The sequence below is a fragment of the Ascaphus truei genome, chromosome 13 (genome assembly GCF_040206685.1).
Source record: "Ascaphus truei isolate aAscTru1 chromosome 13, aAscTru1.hap1, whole genome shotgun sequence".
Taxonomy (NCBI): Eukaryota; Metazoa; Chordata; class Amphibia; order Anura; family Ascaphidae; genus Ascaphus; species Ascaphus truei.
In genome coordinates, this window is record NC_134495.1 from 9,376,089 (window position 1) to 9,394,048 (window position 17,960).

The window sequence follows — 17,960 nt, forward strand, 5'->3', positions numbered from 1 at the left end:
GTTGCGGGGATACGATGCTGGGTCTCGCGGCGGATGTGTTCATATTAGGTTGTGCAAAGGAAAAAGATAGAAATAAAACAAATGATCAAGAACGCACCTTCTTTCAACTCAGAGTCAAAGACTAACAGTTTAGATCCCTCCAGGACTATGTATTTCCTGTCCCAGCCTTGCTGTCCGCGTTTATTATTCCTACAAAACGGTACGAGATAAAGAACTGAGGATGCGACGCCTAGATAAACAACTGTAGCGGCGCAGTTCGTGCGCTGAAGAAGAAGAAATGTCACCCTGCATACTGCACAATGATACTTACTGGCACCATACACATCTAGGACACATTACAGAATATGTATACAGCACATTCCCCGGCACACACGGCCCAGCCACATCTGCCACGGTGTGGTACCAGGTCCAGCTGCCACCCACAACAACCACCCACATAAACGCCATTTCTCGGTGGTGGTTTGATCCAAAAAAAAAAAAAAAAAAACAAGCCAAGCTTCCGGGGAAGCTGCAAGGTTCAAATCATTTTTATTATTGTGGGTCACGGTTTCTTGCTGGCAGTGAAAACGGTGCAGTCATGCTAAATATACTGCAAAATCTTCATTTCCTGGAGATTCCCACACATACAGGCGGCTTGGGTAGGGGGCCAGGTACCCGGCTGATGGAGCCTGTTATTCTGTTCAATTTTACTTTGATAGACTTGTGTCTAAAACGCATTTTTATACCTTGGGATTTTCATCCAGCCTTCTAACCGCACTAAACCACTCGCGTCCTTCAGTGGCATTCCCGGGGAATTCATCTTCTCCCTACAAAATGCTTCAGTGAAATGTGTAGCGTACTCGGCGGGGAGGCCACACGTGGCGGGGAGGCAGGTGGAACACTTTGGGTGGCACATGACCTGACATTCTTATAGAAAAATAAAGACACATTAACAACTCCGCTCAGCCACTTTCTACATGTCTACAAACCGCCGCAATTAAATAATACCACGTGGGTTCCACGTGTCTGATTGCATGATGCTTCTTACCTATACATTTTGCTCCCTGGCGTCCAAAGTGCACAGTATCCAAACACACAGAACATTTTGCTGCTCTCATGGTTAGACCAGCGCTAAATCTATGAGGGATATTATGATGCATTCGTTCTTTAAGCCGACGACCAAAGTCTGCAGAAAAATAAGACCATTGATTTTTTTTAAATAAACTTTTGCTTTAAGAGCATAAACAAGCAGTTAGATTTGCAAACCTTTCCCTCTCCACGTGGAGAAAGAGCATACACGACGATAGTTCCATTATCGCAATGTATAGCATATCCTGAGAATACAGAACCCCACAGGCATATACAGACAAGAGAAAAGGGGAGAAAAATATCCGCGCTCACACTGTGTCCCGAGAACCATTAACACCCCCACATGATGTATAGAAATATTCAGCAATAACATGTCTACCGTCTACATACAGGACCAAAAGGAGGCGTGACATGATATAATGCTGACATGACAAGTGTGACGTTACACAAAGACTCCTCACCCTCAGGAGCAGAGGATTCTTTCCTTCTGTTAGAAGGAGGAGCGAGCAGGCTGACGGGGTTGGGCTGATGCTCAGGTGACCTGACCAAAGCCGACATGATGATTTGTTGCCTGGCAGTTCCAGGTGTAGATGGAAGAGGATGATCTGTCACCTTTAGGTGTGCGGCTGCAGAGAAAAACAACAAACACACTGGCTTTTCCTAGGTACTAATACAACGAGTTCCACAACCGCGCAGAAGAAACGCCGGTTCTACCTTCCTCTCTAGCAGAGCGCAGCTCGATTCGAGTCTTCTGAAGGACGTCTTCGAGTTCTGCAGATCGGGCCTTCTCCTTGTCTAGAGCGACCTTCAGATCATTGTACTGTAATGGGATCGGCAAGGGCTGAGTAGGGTCATCCCGTCGCCTGCCGAACAAGCCCTGCCAATGCGTACGCACAGAGAGAAACTTTACTTTCAAAAGGATTGGTTTTCAGTATTTGTGGCAGATTCAAAGGCACGTACAGACCTTTACAAAACATTGCTCAAGGTGGTAGAAATAAAAGCATACATATACATTAGAGCAGGGGCGGCAAAATCCAGTCCTTAAGGGCCACCAATTGGTCAGGTTTTAGGGTATCCCTGCTTCAGCACAGGTGGCTCAATCAGTATCTGATTTAGCACAGGTGGCTCAATCAGTGGCTCAGTCTTTGACTGATTGAGCCATCTGTGCTGAAGCACGGATATCCTGAAACCCTGACCTGTTGGTGGCCCTTGAGAACTAGAGTTGGCCACTCCTGCGTTAGAGCAAGGTATCTTCATAAAATGGGAGGCGCGACTCAGTGAGTACAGACACTGACTGGCACTGAGAGGGGAACCTGGTTCAATTCCCGGTGTCGGCTCCTTGTGACCTTGGGCAAGTCACTTTATCTCCCTGTGTCTCAGCACCAAAATCATAGATTGTAAGCTCCACGGGGCAGGTACTGTGCCTGCAAAATGTCTCTGTAAAGGGCTACGTAAAACTAGCAGCGCTATACAAGAACATGCTATTATTATAAAATTTCTGCATGGCATTTGAAAAGCAAAAAACAAAAAGACGCACAATTGTAATAAGGCAGAGATCCAAACGGTAACACTGGTGTCAATGTATCGAACGCTCAACATCTTGACCCACAAGAACCGAAAAACCTGTTTTGTCCAATTCCTTATATTGAATATAGATATTTTTGCTTACACCGCCTCACAACACGCCCGTTGGTGTGATGCAGACCGTGGAGAGGAAGGACGGCCCTACGGCTCGCACACTGCGTACCTTTTTCTTCTTTGATGGTTGATCCATTTTTGATTGCAAGAAATCAATGAGTTTGGTTTGTTGGGAAATGGTCCCCTCCATCTTCACCTTCTCATGAGAGTAGAGAACCTAAAACACAGAAATCTCTCTTTAATTCAGGATAGTAACATCTGTGTAACCACTACACAATGCAGAGAGGTCACTGCCTGCAGCAGGCGCACGCTTAGTGTAAGCACGGGACGCCGACGCACGCTTAGTGTAAGCACGGGACGAGACGCACGCGTAGTGTAAGCACGGGACGCTGACGCACGCTTAGTGTAAGCACGGGACGCAGACGCACGCTTAGTGTAAGCACGGGACGCTGACGCACGCTTAGTGTAAGCACGGGACGAGACGCACGCTTAGTGTAAGCACGGGACACGGACGCACGCTTTGTGTAAGCACGGGACGCCGACGCACGCTTAGTGTAAGCACGGGACGCCGACACACGCGTAGTGTAAGCACGGGACGCCGACGCACGCTTAGTGTAAGCACGGGACGAGACGCACGCTTAGTGTAAGCACGGGACGCAGACGCACGCTTAGTGCAAGCACGGGACGAGACGCACGCTTAGTGTAAGCACGGGACGAGACGCACGCTTAGTGTAAGCACGGGACGAGACGCACGCTTAGTGTAAGCACAGGACGCCGACACACGCTTAGTGTAAGCACGGGACGCAGACGCACGCTTAGTGTAAGCACGGGACGCAGACGCACACTTAGTGTAAGCACGGGATGCAGACGCACGCTTAGTGTAAGCACGGGACACCGACGCACGCTTAGTGTAAGCACGGGACGAGACGCACGCTTAGTGTAAGCACGGGACGAGACGCACGCTTAGTGTAAGCACGGGATGCAGACGCACGCATAGTGTAAGCACGGGACGAGACGCACGCTTAGTGTATGCACGGGACGCAGACGCACGCTTAGTGTAAGCACGGGACGAGACGCACGCTTAGTGTAAGCACGGGATGCAGACGCACGCTTAGTGTAAGCACGGGACGAGACGCACGCTTAGTGTAAGCACGGGACGAGACGCACGCTTAGTGTAAGCACGGGACGAGACGCACGCTTAGTGTAAGCACGGGACGAGACGCACGCTTAGTGTAAGCACGGGACGAGACGCACGCTTAGTGTAAGCACGGGATGCAGACGCACGCATAGTGTAAGCACGGGACGAGACGCACGCTTAGTGTATGCACGGGACGCAGACGCACGCTTAGTGTAAGCACGGGACGAGACGCACGCTTAGTGTAAGCACGGGATGCAGACGCACGCTTAGTGTAAGCACGGGACGAGACGCACGCTTAGTGTAAGCACGGGACGAGACGCACGCTTAGTGTAAGCACGGGACGAGACGCACGCTTAGTGTAAGCACGGGACGCACACTTAGTGTAAGCACGGGACTCAGACGCACGCTTAGTGTAAGCACGGGACGCAGACGCACGCTTAGTGTAAGCACGGGACGCACACTTAGTGTAAGCACGGGACTCAGACGCACGCTTAGTGTAAGCACGGGACGCCGACGCACGCTTAGTGTAAGCACGGGACGAGACGCACGCTTAGTGTAAGCACGGGACGCCGACACACGCTTAGTGTAAGCACGGGATGCAGACGCACGCTTAGTGTAAGCACGGGACGCCGACGCACGCTTAGTGTAAGCACGGGACGAGACGCACGCTTAGTGTAAGCACGGGACGAGACGCACGCTTAGTGTCAGCACGGGACGCCGACACACGCTTAGTGTAAGCACGGGACGAGACGCACGCTTAGTGTAAGCACAAGACGCAGACGCACGCTTAGTGTAAGCACGGGACGAGACGCTTAGTGTAAGCACGGGACTCAGACGCACGCTTAGTGTAAGCACGGGACGCAGACGCACGCTTAGTGTAAGCACGGGACGCACACTTAGTGTAAGCACGGGACTCAGACGCACGCTTAGTGTAAGCACGGGACGCCGACGCACGCTTAGTGTAAGCACGGGACGAGACGCACGCTTAGTGTAAGCACGGGACGCCGACACACGCTTAGTGTAAGCACGGGATGCAGACGCACGCTTAGTGTAAGCACGGGACGCCGACGCACGCTTAGTGTAAGCACGGGACGAGACGCACGCTTAGTGTAAGCACGGGACGAGACGCACGCTTAGTGTCAGCACGGGACGCCGACACACGCTTAGTGTAAGCACGGGACGAGACGCACGCTTAGTGTAAGCACGGGACGAGACGCACGCTTAGTGTAAGCACGGGACGCACACTTAGTGTAAGCACGGGACGCAGACGCACGCTTAGTGTAAGCACGGGACGCCGACGCACGCTTAGTGTAAGCACGGGACGAGACGCACGCTTAGTGTAAGCACGGGACGCCGACACACGCTTAGTGTAAGCACGGGACGCAGACGCACGCTTAGTGTAAGCACGGGACGCCGACACACGCTTAGTGTAAGCACGGGATGCAGACGCACACTTAGTGTAAGCACGGGACGCAGACGCACGCTTAGTGTAAGCACGGGACGCCGACGCACGCTTAGTGTAAGCACGGGACGAGACGCACGCTTAGTGTAAGCACGGGACGCCGACACACGCTTAGTGTAAGCACGGGATGCAGACGCACGCTTAGTGTAAGCACGGGACGAGACGCACGCTTAGTGTAAGCACGGGACGAGACGCACGCTTAGTGTAAGCACGGGACGCCGACACACGCTTAGTGTAAGCACGGGACGAGACGCACGCTTAGTGTAAGCACGGGACGAGACGCACGCTTAGTGTAAGCACGGGACGAGACGCACGATTAGTGTAAGCACGGGACACGGACGCACGCTTAGTGTAAGCACGGGACGCCGACGCACGCTTAGTGTAAGCACGGGACGAGACGCACGCTTAGTGTAAGCACGGGATGCAGACGCGCGCTTAGTGTAAGCACGGGACGAGACGCACGCTTAGTGTAAGCACGGGACGAGACGCACGCTTAGTAGCACGGGACGAGACGCACGCTTAGTGTAAGCACGGGACGAGACGCACGCTTAGTGTAAGCACGGGACGAGACGCACGATTAGTGTAAGCACGGGATGCAGACGCACGCTTAGTGTAAGCACGGGACGAGACGCACGCTTAGTGTAAGCACGGGACGAGACGCACGCTTAGTGTAAGCACGGGACGCAGACGCACGCTTAGTGCAAGCACGGGACGAGACGCACGCTTAGTGTAAGCACGGGACGAGACGCACGCTTAGTGTAAGCACGGGACGAGACGCACGCTTAGTGTAAGCACGGGACGAGACGCACGCTTAGTGTAAGCACGGGACGCCGACACGCTTAGTGTAAGCACGGGACGCAGACGCACGCTTAGTGTAAGCACGGGACGCAGACGCACACTTAGTGTAAGCACGGGATGCAGACGCACGCTTAGTGTAAGCACGGGACACCGACGCACGCTTAGTGTAAGCACGGGACGAGACGCACGCTTAGTGTAAGCACGGGACGAGACGCACGATTAGTGTAAGCACAGGATGCAGACGCACGCTTAGTGTAAGCACGGGACGCAGACGCACGCTTAGTGTAAGCACGGGACGCAGACGCACACTTAGTGTAAGCACGGGATGCAGACGCACGCTTAGTAGTACGGGACGAGACGCACACTTAGTGTAAGCACGAGATGCAGACGCACAATTAGTGTAGCACGAGACGCACGGGGCGAGACGCAGAATAAGTCCGTGCCATTGATGCAGCGTACATGTACCTGTATATTTTCCAGTTGATACTCCAAATCACTTCTTTCCGTTTTCAGCAAATCTGCCCGATCCAGAGCCTCCTGAAGTCCTTGCGTTAAACGGAAGATGTGATTCTTCTGCAGGTCCATCTGCTGTTGTAGTTTAGCCTGCTGCTCCCCACAACAACAAAAAAGGCTATTTTAATCAACTGAAAACTCTTAATTGTCAATTAACACAAAGGTGTGGAAATAGCTCCTGTACATTGCAATGCAGTAAGCCGTGCTCAGTCATAAGACCACAAATACACATCCACGGTTACAGAACAATTGGTTTCCAATGAAACATGTGGGTTCCTTTCCTCCCACGGAGAGACTTTCACAGCGACAGAACCCAGCGTTGCAGGACGCCACATATTGAGATTGATTTCATGTTGATCTCTCGTTTACCTCCTCCAAAAGCCGCTGCTTCAGCTCCCGCTCAGTCTCCAGTTTTTGCTGCAAACTGCGCGCATTCATTTCCAGCATAGTATGTTTCTTTTCCAAATCATTCAGCTGTGTGATCGGAGAAACAAATCCCGGTGACAAGGTATCAGCATTATACCAACTGCCCCCAACCTCCCACTTCTGGTGTAAGCTCCCCCCCAAAGCAAATATAGCATTTTTATTGGATTTCAACCCCGAGCTCAGAAAGCCAGGATTTGACACACACAAGATATAGGTCTACCTTATTACAATGTTAATAGGTTTATTGGATTCTGTGTCTTTCAGCTGTAATGAGGGAGAAGGAGCGGCTCAGTGACTAAAGACACCTTGGGCAAGTCACTTTATCTCCCTGTGCCTCAGGCACCAAAAAATAGATTGTAAGCTCCACGGGGCAGGGACCTGTGCCAGCAAAATGTCATGCTATTATTATTAATGTTCCAAGTTTACAAAATGCAATCTGTACAGCATGTATTCTCCCCACCCTTTTTTACATTAGAACAGGAGGCTCCCAAGATTTTTACTGGTGAAGTTACTGGGTTTAAATCTCCCACCAGAGGAAACAGTAATAGCTGCCACATCTCGGCCTAATAGGAAGCCGCAATATCATCAGTTGCAGCTTTCTATTAGATCGCCATTTAATCCCCCTTTAACCAGGAAGTAACGCTGGGAACGCCTCCGGGCAGCATTTCAATGACCGCAGAAACAAGGGAGGTTAGCAAGTTAGTAATTGGAATTGCTGCTTTAAAGAGCCACTTGTGCTGAAGCTGAGACTAATTGAGCCACCTGTGCGGAAGCTGAGACTAATTGAACCACCTGTGCTGAAGCAGACAATTGAGCCACCTGTGCTGAAGCAGGGATATCTTGAAAACCTGACCAGCTGGTGGCCCTTGAGTTGGCCACAATTGCCCTGTGACGTAATATTCAGGCGCCTACTGCTGCCAACTGCTGCCCCTCTGCAGCTTGGGGCGAATAGAAGACCTGAAGCTGGATATCTTCTTGCCGCACTGTTCTAATAAAGTCTTACACCACACATTATAGCATGATAAATTGTGTTATTTGCAGGTTGCAAACAAACAACGTTTCGGGATCCCCCTTCCTCAGGTGCAATACTTACATACTTAGAAACATATTCTCCTGAGGAAGGGGGATCCCCAAAACGTTGTGCGTTTATTAGAACAGTGCAGCAAGAAGATATCCAGCTTCAAGTTTAACGACGTGACAGAAGTGGCATCCCAGCCACTCAACTGCCTGCGCATTAGGCCAGGTCCCCGCTGGCTACTGCAGCGCCCGCTGTGGCGGACGCTGCAGGGACAAGAGCCGCCCCTCAATGGGGCCGGGCCCGCTGCGAGCCAAGTTTTTGAGGGATACCTGAAAATTGAGGTGGCCACGGGCGACGGAGCTTTAGGCCACGCCCCCGCGGATCAGTCAATGAGGGTGAACCTGCCGGGTGATGTCACGGCCGCGCCCCTGTCCCTCCCCCCTGCAGACCGGGGGACTCGGCTGCACGCGCCGCTTGCCTCGCAGATGCGCGTGCAACGCAGGCAGCAGTCTTACAAAGAAAAGGGACACACACTACAATGGTCTATAAGGAGTGCGGTACGATCGAAAACCTTTATCCTGACTGCAAAAAAGAAGACGGTAAAATATACTTCTGGTGCGGATTGCAGACCTCAATCATTATAATATGGAAGAGATTGTTCACTTACTACCGAGGATTGATCATCTCATATTGGTTAATAGTGATTGATGCAAATTGGACAGAATAGGGAGTTAGGTGAACCATGTGAAAATATAAAACCTCAAATGACTAAATGCATAGTAGGACTGGGGGGTACACAGGAGGACTGGGGGGGAGGGGGAGCACGGGAGGACTGGGGGGGAGGGGGAGCACGGGAGGACTGGGGGAGGGGGGCACGGGAGGACTGGGGGGGGGCACGGGAGGACTGGGGGGGAGCACGGGAGGACTGGGGGGGAGCATACTATACTACGCGGATTCAGATATTTTTGTCTCAGTAGACCGGCCATTAGCATCATTATACATTTCATTCAGATCTCAAAATGATTTGCATACTGCAGCTAGCACAGAAGAGGCCGGGCTCGCATGTTACGGACCGCTTTCTATGGGAAAAAAATTACCCGTTCGCCATGGTAAATAAAGCCAGTTTGAAGCAAATGCTCCATTTGGATTTTTCAGTGACCTTGTAGGGTCAGAGTCTTCTGAGTATCACTCTGGAAATCCTCATCCAATCAATATATTTTCATATGGCTGAACATATTTACAATAACGAGGAAAAGCACACGCGCGCATGCGCACACACGCACACATATCTGTCGCTCTTCTCATAAGTAAGGGTCATTTAAGTCAAATTCTTTGGCCAAAGTATTAAGACTGGAACCATGCCAAGTTTTTAAGCTCACTCACCCCACCTTTAAAATAGCAGGCCTTGTTATCCGCCTGTGAGTGACCTGTCTATTAAGACATTTCTCCCTCCATTAGAGAGGTTACGAGAGCGTTTACAGATTGTGTTAGGACTTGTATGAAGGGCAAACCTTGGCGTGGTTACAGGCTTAAAAATACTTTGGCCAAAGAATTTGACCAAATGACCCTTACTTATGAAAAGATAGATGAGTATTTAACTACATCATTTGTCCTCCAAGCAGCAAATAAGAGAGAAACGGAGGAGCGCTGCACTGATTGTCATGAGGGCCGGGGGCAAATCCATACGATTAAAGTATATTTAATCACACAAAGCAAATGAAGGTAAATATTCTCTGACGCGTTTCACGCAGATCCTGGCGCTTTATCAAAGAGTTTGTCATATTGCATGTAGCATTAATGTCAACTAATTGCTTGACAGATTCAATGAAAATGGTCTGGGGTAAGTCTCAGATTCCTCTGTGATTGGTTCCCATCTTCCAAACAGCCGACAGAAGTACAATGCACTCAAAGATTTTTCCTTTGACGGCAGAATATCGGTCTCATCAACACGGTTTACTAACCACAAAATCCAAAGAATATACGCCTTATAGGGACCGCAAGGGATACACCGCGTTTGTCACAATCTATCGGCTGTATGACTTATCGTGAACGCAGAAGGGCGGAACTACGAGCGACGCCCTTTCTGCTTTAGGTTTGTTATTTGCCAACGGCACATTGGGAAAATATTTGGACTTTTCAGTCAATTATTTATTTATAAAAAAGGTGTTACCAGGAAGTAACACATTGAGAGTTACCTCTTGTTTTCAAGGATGTCCTGGGCACAGAGTTAAGATGACAAATAATACATGGTACATTTATTTATTCATGGTATTAAAACTGCAGTTCAAGCAATATCCTACGTGTGTTTAAAAAAAAAAAAATCAGTTCTGTACTATGAGAAAATGCTTTAAAAAAAAAATGCTACAACAATTTTTGAAGATTTTTTAAATGTATTCTATTGTAACAAACATTTTTGTTTCTATAGCAACCATTTACAAAGTCACATCCCCTTCCTCTTTTGAGACAGGCTCTGGCACACTCCTTTTGCCCTCTCTCTAGCAGTGAACCGATTGTATCTAGTTCCTGCCTGGTCACATGATCTTCCACACAGAACTTTGCATCTTGGGTAATCTTCTGCTGCCCTAACAGTGATATAAAGAACCCCCGAGACGAATCTTCAGCGATCGATTACAGGAGAACGGATCGATCTGCAGGTTAGCTAATCACGTGTCAGTGTGCAGATTGTATTGCTACACATATTTTTGAACTGCAGCTTTAATGTGGGGTAGCTAAGAAGTTTGAACAAGACGGATAAGGAGACTGTGCCTCCATGGGGAAAGAAATGAGTGCCTCACTATTGGGGGGGATTGTCTTTAATCAGATCTCCCTTTTGTTTTATTTAGGGGGAAACATCAAATACAAATTGATCTGACACCTGCCCATTTTGTCAAGTTAGATGTTGAGACATTTCATAAAACAGGGAGTCGGAAGTTACGCTCTAGTACAGGGATGGCCAACTCGAGTCCTCAAGAGCCACCTACGGGCCAGGTATTGGGGGTATCCCTGCTTCAGCACAGGTGGCTCAATCAGTGGCTCAAAGACTGAGCCATTGATTGAGCCACCTGTGCGGAAGGATATCCTGAAAACCTGACCTGTTGGTGGCGTTTCAGGAATGGAGTTAGCCACCCCTGCTCTAGCAGTATGATGAGTTTAAGGTGACATTGTTTACCTTCAGGTGAGATTAAGCAGTGTTACAGAAGATATAAATCAGAGTGCGAGGATAAGCAAGAGAGAGAATGGTGTCGGGAAAAGAAAGCGCTCGGGAACTTGCTTTGCAGGTACTGTAAGCAACAAATATTACTGACCTTATCAGAAAGGCTTTCAGCTTTGAGCTTCTGATCTTTTAGTGCTTGTTGTAGAGCTAGGATCTCTGCTTTGTGCTCTTTAACCGCCAGCTCCACCATCTGGCGAGATTCTGTACTGCGCTGGTCAGCTCGCAGTCTTCATTGAAAGGAAAGTTACAGTTAGATGGAGGAACGCCCAAATGTTCTCTCTGTCCTCATCCACAGAAACAAAAGCTACTGTCGCACTCAAAAGTGAGAGATCACTATTTAACGTTTCTTCGCTTTTCCCGACCTCGGTGCAAACGTGCGTCTTTGTGAGATGTTGTTCATGCCGCGTGAGAACCAAGAACAGGAAAAAGCTTGTTGTGCTCTTCACATCAGCTGCCCAGCATGCAGTCCTACCTCCGCACATGGCTCTGCGACCAGCAGCTGTCCAGCATGCAGTCCTACCTCCGCACATGGCTCTGCGACCAGCAGCTGTCCAGCATGCAGTCCTACCTCCGCACATGGCTCTGCGACCAGCAGCTGTCCAGCATGCAGTCCTACCTCCGCACATGGCTCTGCGACCAGCAGCAGTTACAGCAGGGGTGGCCGACTCCTCAAGGGCCACTAACAGGTCAGGGTTTCAGGATATCCCCAGGTCCTGAAACCCTGACCTGTTGGTGGCCCTTGAGGACTGGAGTTGGCCCCCGCGTGAGTTACAGGATCCCTGCAGACTGTACAGCTATGTATAAGAATCCACATAAATAATAGCCCCCTTAAGCCTCAACATATGTGGTTGGCAAAATAAATTTGTATTAGATTATTGGTAACATGTAACAATCTTTCTGATGCTTCGTTGCCAAAGAAAGAGCGGTGAGCCTATTCCCTATAGAGTACTGACCTGCTCTGTTTCTCTGTATCCAGCAGCCTCTGTACCTCTCGATGTCTGCATTCAAACTGAGTCTTTTCGTCCTCTAAGGAACTTCTCCAGCTCTCCCACTGACGCTCCTTCTCCAGCAGCTCATCATTCAAGGCCTCCAGATCCATCACTTGCTCCTCCAACATTGTACACGTGGTCTTCAAGGCCTCCATGGTCTGCAAGCGACACACGTTACACATGACACGCGTCGAAAAGTAAAGGCCGCGTTTCTCAAAGTGTTTGGCCACTGGTAATGTAAAAGTGGGAAACCGTAAGCCGGACCGCGCACCTGTTTCTGACTTGTAAGCTGCATTTCCCGCTCTGTAATTTCTCGGCGCAGATGGTCCACCTCACTCCGTAGCGGCACAATGTCGTCGGTGACCCCCGAGACCTCGTTTAGCTGCTTGGACAAGTAAAAATTCTGATTGTTCAGATCTGCATTTTCTTCACTCAGCCGGTTGAGTTGGTCTTCCAAGTCAGTAAGTACCTGAAACATAAAAGGAGAACCGTTATGAACGTATATCTCAAGCAATTCATTATTTACTAGACCAGGGAGAACGCGTTTATGAGGTGGTCACAGTTTCCCAGTTTTGGTCAACCCAAGAAATGCTAAAAAAAATTTTTTTTAAAGACTTTGGTTAAACTTGTAATTACTTGGTGCTAACCAAATACTTTTGCGAGTTTTGGAGATCTTTGCCTAATTTCTTTTCAAAATAAGAAGATGTAAGAAATGTGTATTCTGTGTGTAATACAGAGTTGAATTTGTGTGACAACTGTCTCCTATCACATCTATTGTCAGCTTTGTATTCCTGACAACTCTGCTGGTTCTCTGGAAAGAAACTGCGAAGTCACGCTACAGGGTTCTGCAAGCTACGTAGGAGAGGCCCAAGCAGCCCATGTGCATTTCAAAGACAGGTTTTCAGGATATCCCTGCTTCAGCACAGGTGGCTCAATCAGTGTCTCAGTATGTTGACTGAGCCACTGATTGAGCCACCTATGCTGAAGCAGGGACAGAGTCACATGTGCTGAAGCAGGGATACCCTGAAAACCTGTCTTTGAAAGGCATATTGGCTGCTTGGGCCTCTCCTACTTACCTTGCAGAATCCTGTAGCGTGACTTTGCAGTTTCAGTCACGGATTGAGCCACCTATGCTGAAGCAGGGATATCCTGAAAACCTGACCTGTTGGTGGTGGTGAGGACTGGAGTTGGCCGCCCCTGGTATAGATGTTAGAAGTGCTACAAAATGTTGCAGTATGACCAATATTAAGGCTTTATAGATACAGCATATATACAGTAAAGTGATCTTGCCATACACTCCCAGCCCTTCAGAAAGTTAAAGAGCCGGGTATCAATGCTGGTCTCTCCCGTAACCTCACTGATGTGGATATCGACTTATTCAGCATCAAGTGTTATCATAACGTCATCCTGCAGGGCCTGGTGCCAAATGGATTGCAATCCTCAGGCAAAGTCAAGTACGGAGAAATATTGATGGAGCAGCAGTGTAATAGCAACAGTTTGAAAGCTGAGAGGTGCAATGTTTGTTGCTGAGATTCAAGCACCGAAAAGAACTTGGGGAAAGGTGAAAAGAATACAATAACCATTATATTACTACTCACTGTGCAACTGTCACGCAGGGTATCGAACTTGCGTTGGATGTCATCTCTGTGAGACTGCAAAGGAGAAAACGTTGCATTAAAGCAGCAGTCCAAGCTGACTTTTTTTTTTATTTCCCTCTTTAATATGCGCATCAATACAAAACAGACAATGATCAGCAATTAGCCAAATTGCCGATCAATCGTCGAAGATTCGGCTCGGGGTATCACTAAATGGCTGTCGGTGCAACAGAAGAGGACCAAAGACGCAAAGTTCTGTGGGGAAGATCATGTGACCAGGCAGTCACTAGATACAATTGGTGCACTGCTAGAGAGAGGGCAGTGCTCAAAAAGGGGTGTGCCAGAGCATATTTCAGAAGAGGAAGTGACTTTGTAAATGGTTGCTATAGAAACAAAAAATGCTTGTTACATAATACATTAAAAATGTCATTCAGAGTTGTTTAAAAAAAAAAGGCCACAAGTATTTTCTCATAGTACAGAACGGATTTATAAAAAAACATGTGTAGGATATTGCTTGGTCTGCAACTTTAATAGTAAACAGTTGGTCTGCTCCAAAACTGCGCCTGACAAGACTCCCATTGGCTTTTTAGATAAACCTAAATAAATGTGTTGAGATTGCACAGCCCTCACCCGTAGCGCCTGTATTTCTTCCTCAGCCTCGGCTGTGGTATCCTCCAGTTCCGCTTTTGCCTGGTGTAGTTGGATCTCTAAGGCAGAACGTGCAGACTGTAACCCGGAGAGCTTGGATTCCCTCTCCTGCAGGGAGAGCTGCAGCTCTGTTAGCTGCCTCTTCAGTTCCAGCTTCTGCTCCTCGTGTTCCAGACTAACCTGGAAGAGAGAAAACAGTGCGGTTACCAGGTAGGACAGGAGAGGCCAACTCCAGTCCCCCAGGGCCACCAACGGGTCCAGTATTCAGGATATCCCTGGCTCAAACAGTCCTTGCTTCAGTACAGGTGGTTCAATCACCTGCGCTAAAGCAGAGATGTCCTACAAAACCTGACCTCTTGGTGGCCCTTGAAGGCTGGAGTTGACTTCCACAGAGGTAGGACTATGTATTTGGCCAAAGGCCATCAGTGTTGACATACATGTATTGTCATATAAGTGTGTGTGTATGTATGTGCGTGTGTGTGTGCATGTGTGTGTGCATGTGCGTATGTATGTATGTGTATGTGTGTATGTATGTGTATGTGTGTGTATGCGTGTTTTTGTTCACCTCTCGCAGCCTTGTCTCTAGTTCCAGCAGGCGGTTCTTGTCACTGTGCTCCTGGTTATTTATCCTCTCGAGCTGCTCTTCCAGTTTCATATTCTGAGCCTCGGTTTTCCCAGCCTGCGTTTCCAGGTAGAACTTTTGTTGCCTAAGTTCGGAAATCATCTCCTCCTGAGCTTTCCTAGAACAATTCAGATACGAAAAGCCATACGTCACCCATGGGTCTTTAATAAAGCAAACACATTCCTCAAAATGCAGGGTCTCCTCTAGGACAGAGGTACAAAGCAGAGCTCTACTCACAAGTACACAATGCAATCCTCCATTTATTGTGACAATGTTTCGGGACCCCTATGGATCTTTCATCAGGTGAGATGCCCACCTGATGAATGTTCCATATGGGACCTAAACGTTATTTCTCCTGTGTCCTTGGCTCTTACAATAAATGAAGGATTGCATTGTGAACGTGTGAGTAGAGATGTACTCTGTACCTCTGTCCTAGAGGAGACCTGCATGTTGAGGAATTTGCGTGTCTGTGTTGTGTTGGCTGCACAAGCAGGATTCTCCTCGCCTGAGGCCGTTTCCCTGCACTTTGGAACTGAACTCTTTAATAAAGCAGCTATCCCCCGGTAACACCCCGGTACGATCACCGGAGCTGACGGTGGTACGGTTCAGCCCTGGAGGATCCCCCGGTTGCCTATCCTGTATAAAAGAAATAGCGATGGGGGATTGCCGCTTTAAATATGATGCCATTTATGTTTCCATGGGAACACTGGACACAGCATATGCCATTACACTCTGCCAGGTACAGACCAAGCATGCCAAATACTCACATGTTCCTCTGGGTAAAAAGACTGCTATTCGCTGCCAGTTTATTTGCTTCAGACAGTTCTGCTAATCTTTGCTCCAGGGACTTGATCTTTGACTCCAGAGCATTAATCATCTGAAAGATTAAGTGCATAACAACTTACGCCCATCCAACAGGTTGATTTCATGCGACCGACTATCTACTCTGCCAACATCCCACATGAAGCACAAGTCTAGCAGACTGAGTGCTTGTTGCACCAACATGCTTTGTTACAGGAGGTACAAATGTGTATATACTATTCAGAGAAATGCCATCTTCCTGGCAGACTCACCGCCTTCTGCTCACTTTGTATTCTGCTTTTCTCACAAATGTCCTCTTCTTGCCTTACACGGAGTACTTCAAGAGATTCTTTTTCAGCAAGATCTTTTTTAACTTGAGTTTCAAGACACTTTTTGGGAACAAAATGACAAGCAATTTCAGTCATTATCGGTTTTGTGGCATCTGATGCAGGAGCGAGTGCGCAACTCCAATCCTGAAGGACTACCAACAGGTCAGGTTTTCAGGATATCCCTGCGTCAGCACAGGAGGCTCAATTAGTCTCAGCTTCAGCACAAGTGGCGCAATCTGTGGCTCGATGGAGCCACCTATGCTGAAGCAGGGTTATCTTCAAAACCTGACCTGTCGGTGGCCCTTAAGGACTGGAGTTGCCCACCCCAGATCTAATGGCTTTGGGGAAAAGGAAACCTTTCAAAAATAATAATAATAAATTTTTTTATATATACACACACACATATTAGTGTTACATTAAAGTTAAAATGCCCATTGAGGAACCAAAATATCTTTCCACCTACTCTGTCAAAAAGGTCACACAGGGCACGTTCTTAAAATTCTAATATTCTGTTGAGTCCACCTGTGTCACATTGTTAGAAAGGCCGCTGTACATCAAGCTATTTCGAGATGTGATTAGGGTTTGAGGACATGCTTGAAAGAAAGGGTTCATTTACTCTGACTTTCTCTTCGTAGAGCTGCTCATTCTGTTTCATGTGAACGTCGAGGTGTTGCGCTTCCATCTGGGTGCCGCGATATTTTTCTTCAAGTTCCTAAACATACAAATGAATGAATAAAGTTACGCGTACACGTGTATATAGGATTAGGGTTTGCACTTTGCATACGCATACACGTGTATATAGGATTAGGGTTTGCACTTTGCATTGATTTATGATCCTGGCTGTCGTCTGTTAGCTTCTATACTTGTATTTATGCCACTCATTAGGTGCAATGTATAAATCGCTTTTTCTTTTTCCCATATAACATGCTTTATGGTTATATAACAATAGTTATATTGTTAAAAGGGAAGATGTACTGGGGGGGGGGGGGCAGTTGTTCCCAACCTTCTTCTATACAGAGGCCAATAAATACAATATTTATGATGGTTAGGACAAGATCGGACTGAAGCGTTACCACTTCATTCATACACACACACACACACACACACACTAAAATTCCTATAGTACATAAACTTATTGTCCAATTGTTTTTGATAGAATTATATTGTCAGATGCAGAACCACAACTCCCAGAATCCCCATGTTCCGAAGTAAAGTAGATTCCAATCACAAACAGATTGTTTTTGCGCAGACTTGTAGTTTTTACTCAAAGCTTCTGTTTTAGTATTATTGACTTAGAAACCCGAGAGAGCTCAATATTCTGCCACCACGAAGTATAAATTTGGACAAAGAAATGAAAGGTTTTGTTAGTGTTCACATTAAAATTGCCATGTTTGCAGATGATGTCAAGGAGCAGTCACCAACTTGCAGACCAGAAATATCTGTGTTGTTTCTAATAACATTGGCCAGTGGCTCCATAGCCAAGTACAAAATGAGAGGGGAGAGTGGACATCCTTGTCAAGTACCCTTTCTAATTGGGAAAAGGTCCCTAAAGGGAAAATGTGGCTTATCGAAAATGTATTTTCGTTCAGTCCATCACGGCAGCACCCAAAGGTAGGACAGGAAGAAACTTGCACCCAGAAGTATACAGGGAACCTACTGTCTAACTTCAGCAGTGTTGTTCATAGAAGTACTTGGTTAGGT

The 17,960-nt window shown here is 47.9% G+C and overlaps 1 protein-coding gene across 12 annotated transcripts in view; it reads right to left on the reverse strand.

Moving 5' to 3' along the window:
* CIT (citron rho-interacting serine/threonine kinase) overlaps window positions 1-17,960 on the reverse strand; it is a 73,809-nt gene that overhangs the window by 14,685 nt on the left and 41,164 nt on the right. For all 12 annotated transcript variants that reach the window (XR_012787720.1, XR_012787721.1, XM_075568385.1 and 9 more), the window contains 17 exons: window positions 16,876-16,971; window positions 16,203-16,319; window positions 15,897-16,006; window positions 15,073-15,247; window positions 14,490-14,687; window positions 13,863-13,916; window positions 12,536-12,733; window positions 12,229-12,422; window positions 11,367-11,502; window positions 6,987-7,091; window positions 6,570-6,710; window positions 2,816-2,923; window positions 1,783-1,945; window positions 1,530-1,694; window positions 1,028-1,165; window positions 726-906; window positions 98-189 (listed from right to left, as the gene is read on the reverse strand). Coding sequence is in view for 10 of the 12 variants with exons in the window: in XM_075568385.1 (XP_075424500.1) it covers window positions 98-189; window positions 726-906; window positions 1,028-1,165; window positions 1,530-1,694; window positions 1,783-1,945; window positions 2,816-2,923; window positions 6,570-6,710; window positions 6,987-7,091; window positions 11,367-11,502; window positions 12,229-12,422; window positions 12,536-12,733; window positions 13,863-13,916; window positions 14,490-14,687; window positions 15,073-15,247; window positions 15,897-16,006; window positions 16,203-16,319; window positions 16,876-16,971 (2,371 nt within the window). In the remaining 2 variants the exon portion in view is untranslated. The remainder of the gene's footprint in view (window positions 1-97; window positions 190-725; window positions 907-1,027; window positions 1,166-1,529; window positions 1,695-1,782; window positions 1,946-2,815; window positions 2,924-6,569; window positions 6,711-6,986; window positions 7,092-11,366; window positions 11,503-12,228; window positions 12,423-12,535; window positions 12,734-13,862; window positions 13,917-14,489; window positions 14,688-15,072; window positions 15,248-15,896; window positions 16,007-16,202; window positions 16,320-16,875; window positions 16,972-17,960) is intronic.